We start from the raw sequence: 6,702 nt of genomic DNA, 5'->3' as shown, positions 1-6,702 counted from the left end.
AAGCATAATATTTTTTTTTTTTTTGGTTTTCATGTTGATGATAAACAAATTTTATTTCATCTAAACTTTAAGCATTGGCCGAAGGGGGTAGCAAAGCCTAATATCTTTCTGAACTAGAACCCTTGCGTGTTGGAGAGCTGTGCCTAAAAAAACAGAAGCAGTGAGCCCATTCTTGACCAAACCATCAGCTACAATATTGCATTCTCTAGGTATGTAATGAAGATCCACTTTCCAATTAAGAGAGATCTGTTTCGAGGGCGTTTAGATTAGTTTTTTATAAGTAATTTTATTTTATATGAGATAAGTATATGAGAAGTGTGAAATTATTTTTTTAAGTGACTGTAAGGGTTTGCCAAACTCCCTGAGTTTTGCGGTCCCAAAGTTATGAGGACATCAATAAAAATCTTATTGTCACATTCTGCCACAATTTCCTTGAACCCCATATCATAAGCAAGATTGAGGCCCTTAAATAAAGCCCATTCCTCAGCCTCAAACAGAAAAATTGCCAAGATGGTAAGAAAACCCAATAATCCACACGCCCTCCAGTCTGGAACAACCAAGCACCATCCACGTTTAATTTAGCCGCATTAGTATTTTTGTTTGGGATCACAATTGGACGCGCCAAACGTTCTTATACCAATTTGAAATAAACCTCTTTTTACATCTTTATTTCATACTACTTCCGATTCTTGATATAAGAGTTAAATAACTAATTTATAAATATTAAAAAAATTAATTAAGTTAGCTATTTGTAATAAATGTATGTTTTCTCTACAATGCTATTGTTAATCATGCGCATTTAAATTATTTTTTGATATAAATTTTTTAACATATGTAATTATTATAGGGATTGTTTGAGAGAAAAATAAATAAATATTGAAGATAAAATGGGAATCTCATATTTATATTTAGGACTAAATTGAATCTTCAATTTAGTCCTACATTAAAAACAGGAGGTACTATTGTCTAAATCACCATTGACTGTTTTTTTTTTTTAAGAAAAAAATCTATCGCCACTTTGAATGGAGCACTTAGGCGGTAGCGGCTGCTAACCCTGGCCTCTATTAACATCGGAAATGTTTGCAGACCGAGTGTTCACTACATCACGCGGCCTATGGTAAATCAGGCTTGGGCTCAAGTGTTGAGTTAGGTCTCAAGGGGTACAAAACCATGTTGGATTGATTGGGCTATTTTGCTTTTACTGTTTTGGTAAAATAGGTTAATTGGCCTCTTGTAGCATAACTTGATCTTCATCTTTGATGAGTACTCATTTTCTCACGCATGTTTCAAATGGCAAATTTTGTAGATTCCCCTTCAGTTTAAGCACCAACTAGCTAAGCTCTTGTACATTGCATCTAGCACAAACGAAAAATGATTTGCATGATTTATGACTTAGGAATAGCATATCTCACAATTTACTTTAATTTTATATTGAGTATTGAATTAACATCAATATATCATTATATATTTATCTTTATCTTGATGGTATTTTTAATATTAAAATTAAACTACGTGATATTACTAAGTTAGATTCATTTTTATGTTTAATTCATTTTGAATAAGGAAAAAAATTTACAAAAAGAACCTAAAACTTACTAAATCCTAAATCACCAAAACCTGTTAATTAAAATATAGAAAACAACCTTAATTTGGGATTTGGTAATTTTCAGGTTTTTTTTTGGGGTGATATTTTCCCTCCAAATGAAGTCTTGTAAGTATGAGCATTGGGGAAAAAAAAAAAAAAATCAAAGCTAAAAGAGCTTCTCCCTATTTGAAACCTAATACTGCTATCAAATCAAGATTATTTAGTTCGTTGTCACCAAAAGGAGTAATTTTGGATTGAAGTGCATTTATCATGATGAGAGATCTTGTGATAAAGATTAATCTGAAGAAGAGTCACTGTAATTTAAAAAATTGAAAAAACAACAAAAAAATCTTATAAAAATAAAAGTAGAATGTCAGAATGAGTGATAATATTATTAATTAATCTTATAGCACAATAATTTATGTAAAAATTATTGGTGAAAATGAAAAGGGAGATCATGTGAGATTAATAGAATCTAATTCTTTCCTCGTGGAAGCTTACAATAAAAATAATGAATTAAAAAGCAAATTATAAAAAATGATAAAGCACTTGTATTATGTGTACGAAGCTTATGGAAATGAAAAGAATATGCCAACTGAGTGTGTTGATTTGTACTAATAACGCCCAAAGTGCCCCATAATCTGTGATATATATGCTTGAAGGGATTATTTCATTACGCACTAATGGGCAATGGCATGATTTGATTTCAGTAGATGTCCTTTCCATCCTAATGTACTTAATTGGTTCCTTTAGAAGCTTCATGGAATTTTATTAGTGACATTTATAAAACAAATTAGTGATTCCAATACACATATAATGGTTAATTTTTATCACAGACGGCTACATTTTTTTAATGGGCTATAAATATTATAACACTTTAAACTTGTTTTACTAACCTTTAATGATCAAAATATGTAGTTAAAATGATTGTTTTATTTTCTTGTCATACATCTTATATCTGAAAATCATTCATCTTGAGCTATCAAGTGCAATATAATATCTATATTATTAGAGTGCTTAATGCTTCAATGTACTCATCTGGCTTTTTGAGAGAGTTTAATTGAGTGATCTTCTTTTTGAATAATTCATTGTAAAGATAGGGTGCGGTATGCTAATGATAAATAAAGACTGTGTGGTATCTCTTAATATATTTATTGTAAAAGATAATGACTGTAATGGCTCACAAGTACCTGACTTAATTTAGTGTATTGTGCAAAAATTCTCAAAGTTTCAGGAAATTAGAAGTAGGGTCACGTGGTTAAAGACGAATCCGAATTAAATCATGGCTTGCAATTTCTCTTTCCTAATCTCTTTACATTTCCAACATGTCCCTTTTATATATTTTTTTCTTGTATTAAAAATTTTATTTTAAGTCTTTACTGTACCATGTCTTAAGGAAAACAATTTCAAGCTTCGTATATACTTATTTTAGCCTGATAAATTAGTTAAACATTGTCATAGATAAGTTTCTGCATTTTCTTTTGGTCAGAAAATAAGTTTCTGAATTGGATTTTGATCAAATTACGCACTTACACTTTGTTTAGCTGAATTTTGTTTTTGGAAAAATTACAATGAATTGAAGTCTGAAGAAAAGAAAATAATTACTAAAAAATCCTAATAACAATATAAGCTGCTTGTAATGGCAAGTCCTAGAGTAGAAAATAACAATTTTTTAGACTTATTTTGTAATTATTTTTCTCCCTCATGACCTTTTTGTAATTTTTTTTGTTGCTTTAAGGTCCAAAAAATTTGTAAGCACCCAATTCATTCTTCCTCTTGGGTATGTTGCCCTTTCTAGAAATTTTGAACAAAGAGTAGATTATTCATAACTCCTAAATTTTTTTTCTTTTTACAAATCAAATAGACATCTCTTTTATTTGTTGGGAAGGTTATAAGTATATTTTAAGATATTGGAAGTTTGTAATTTTAACAATACTTATGTCATTTGTGTAATTTAATATATTTTTTTTGGAAGAAAGCTTGTTTGAATTATGAAAGTGGAAGGACAGTTTGTATAATTTTAAATTTATATTAAAAATAAAAAGAAAATATATGTAATTTGGAAAAAAAATATCTCTTATAATTTAATGTTTAAGCAATAATTCTTCGACTTGATTTCTAGACAACGAAACAAAAAGAGGTGAAATCCTGAAGCTAGGAATCGTTGTTTAGACTATGAATAGGAAACTCATAATTTAGCATTTTCCATTTGCTTCCACTTTCTTTATTGTATACTTTTCCTAGAAGGTTCAAAGTCTTAATATTTTTTATGAAAGAGGCAGAAAAATAAAGTCATTTAAGTTTTAAATGCAAAATTGAGACACTTTATTGACATGTTTCACAATCACAAACTATTGATAATAGTTAAATTAAGATAGTGCAAAGGAAGCCTAGTTTGGCACGTTCTATATTTGCTTCCATATCCTTCCGCTAACCAAAACAAAACAGTGAATTTCTCATGGACAAAATCCGGGAGAAAAGGGCAAAATCTTATAAAGAAATTAAGTTATTCTCACAAAATTTCACCTAGAAAAATGAGTGTGATCGGAAAACAAATTTAGCATTAATATTTTAAATAAAAAGGAATTGATTCACAAATAAATAGAAAGTCCACAAGTAAATGGAACGTTCATAGATAAACCATATATAATCCAATAAAATAGAGTTAATAGAGCAGAAATTTAACATACTGTTTTTTTTTTTTACTCAAAACAACATCATTTCATAGAAGGAAAAATAAAATAAAATTCAACCCAGTTGACCCGTCTAAAACTCTTAATTGGATTGATTAGGGAACTGATTTACCAGTTCATTGATCTTAGTACCATAAAATTTGTAATTATTATTTACTTCGAGGGTTAAAATTGTCACACTCAAAACAAACCATATACAATAACAAAGCAATGGCCAGCTGCTGGGGTTGAATGACTAGGAAACTCAATATTCTTTAAGTAGGTCCTCAAAATTAAGTCTTGTATAAAAAAAAAAAGAATTAAGTTGAAGAGTTTATCCTAATTTTTTCTATCACGATACACTTGAATCCATATTAATAAATAGTATTAAATAATGAATAATGAATGGTTTGTTTAAAAGAAGCAGCAGCAATAATGGTTGTCTCCAGAGAATAACACTTTTAATTCTAGTTTTGAATGCAACATTGAGACACTTTTTATTGATAAGTTAAACAAATGATTGTCTCCAGAGAATAACACTCACTACGTCAAGACCACACCTTATGCAATAATTGATCCAACTCCAAAATTTTCATTTCTTTGGAGTCATCCAATTCCGATAACTAAGCTCGAAACTAACCCCAAAAAGGGGAAAAGACTAAGCTATAAAAGTTAGTCAATGAAAGAGCCAGTCCTTAAATTCTAAATTCTCAAGACTAACTTAACCACTCATTAATTTCAGAGACTAGAGCTAATTTAATAGACCTAAAAATTCAGGAAACGACCAGATTGTGCAGATTGGCTTTGCTTGTAGTATTAGTTGCACTGAAGTTTCCATGAAAATCATCCAAATTCCAAAGGCCGTCCCACAAAATCTCTTCATTTAAGGCTTCTGGTGCAGAGGAATTGTCATTATTATCAATAGTACTGATCATTGAGTAGAAGCAGCCTTGTTCTTCTGCGTTGTTTGGATAGAAGTTGGCCATTGAACAAAGGGTAGAAGGCACTTCGTAATGATTGTTACTGTCTTCAAGCAAGGCCACAATACCTTTCATGTCCAATTGCAATTGTTGCTGCTGTTTTTGTTGTTGTTGAAACTGCTGCCTTCTCAAAAGGCGATTTTTTGCCTTTTCGGATACATTAATGGGACTTTTTGCCTTCTTCTTGAAGTGAGTCCTCCAATAATTCTTTATCTCATTATCTGTTCTACCTGGCAAGCTTCTTGCAATTGTTGACCATCTGAATTTTGTTTGGAATGAAGAAAATTGTCCCATATATCATATAATTGGCAAAGCTTTCTGTAATTTTTTTCTAAAAGTTGAAGAAAGAGGAAGATTGAAAAATTTCTTTTTTACCTGTTTCCCCACCTAGCATGAAGCTCTATAATTATGCTCTCTTCTTGTGGTGTTATCTGACCTCTCTTGAGGTCTGGTCTCAGATAATTCACCCACCTCAATCTGCAACTCTTTCCATTTCTTTTCAGTCCTTTGAAAAATAGCCCAAACAAAACCCAAACCAATCACTTACCCATCATAGATCAATCAAAAAGGAATAGAAAGAACCAGGAAAAAAAAGTTACTGAAACTTGAAGAGTGTGTGTATATATTACTAGATCATAAATAATGAAGAAGGACTTGCGTATATTTACCTGCAAGTCTTGAGACTGAGTTCCATCTTCCTTCACCATGCATTCTGACATACTCTATTAGAAGTCTGTCTTCTTCAGCAGTCCAAGGCCCCTTTCTCCAACCAGCTTCTTCTTCTATTATACTCCAACAACCCACATGGCTTCCCATGACTAATCCTTAATACAATTTTATTGTAATAAAGAAGGAGGAAAAAAGAAGACTAAGATGATGGATGGTGCTTTGATAAAAAAGTTTGTCTTTCAAATTCTGCGCCACTGATTTGGGTTTTGTGTTTGCAGCTTATGTATTTATATGGCTGCAGCTAATTATTCCTAGGTAACCCATCTTAGATTACAGCAAAAAAGATGCTCAGGACCTGTATAAAATAATAATTTTACTTAAAGATCTCAAAAAATTAAAAATTTCATAAAATGAGAGAGGACACACCTATAGCTTATATTACATGTACTTTTTTAGAGTTATTATTTTTTGAATATGACAAATTACCAATTATTTGATATTATTGAATAATTGAAATTTGAATATGGTGAAATTTTACTGAATATCTGTTACTATATATTCAACCTCATTACGTTTAGTCCCAAAATTATGTTGCTACTTTTTCTTTCCAGGGTTACCAATTTTGGTTTCTAAAATTATAAATTATTCAAAATAAGTTAATAGTATTGAAATGAGAAAATCGTGATTTAAAATATTAGAAGTAATATCGAGAAGATTTAGTGATAATTTTGGTCGTTCAAAAAATTATTTCAATCTTTAAATATCACTAATTTGGGCTATGCGTGCCTCTGATAAT

At 30.4% G+C, this 6,702-nt stretch overlaps 1 protein-coding gene across 1 annotated transcript; it reads right to left on the bottom strand.

The window, feature by feature from the left end:
- Positions 1-4,802: 4,802 nt before the first annotated feature.
- On the bottom strand, positions 4,803-6,053 carry LOC114756774 (myb-related protein 305-like). Its single transcript, XM_028945712.1, has 3 exons — positions 5,906-6,053; positions 5,613-5,742; positions 4,803-5,496 (listed from the first exon to the last, which is right to left on the bottom strand). The coding sequence occupies exons 1-3, from the start codon at positions 6,051-6,053 to the stop codon at positions 5,031-5,033; spliced, it is 744 nt and encodes a 247-aa protein (XP_028801545.1). The 3' UTR covers positions 4,803-5,030.
- Between the last annotated feature and the right edge of the window lie 649 nt (positions 6,054-6,702).

This window comes from Neltuma alba, unplaced genomic scaffold (genome assembly GCF_004799145.2).
Source record: "Neltuma alba isolate B1F8T4 unplaced genomic scaffold, ASM479914v2 tig00010502_pilon, whole genome shotgun sequence".
NCBI classification, from domain to species: domain Eukaryota; kingdom Viridiplantae; phylum Streptophyta; class Magnoliopsida; order Fabales; family Fabaceae; genus Neltuma; species Neltuma alba.
The sequence above is the reverse complement of the archived record's forward strand: the minus strand, read 5'-3'. Positions and strand labels throughout refer to the sequence as shown.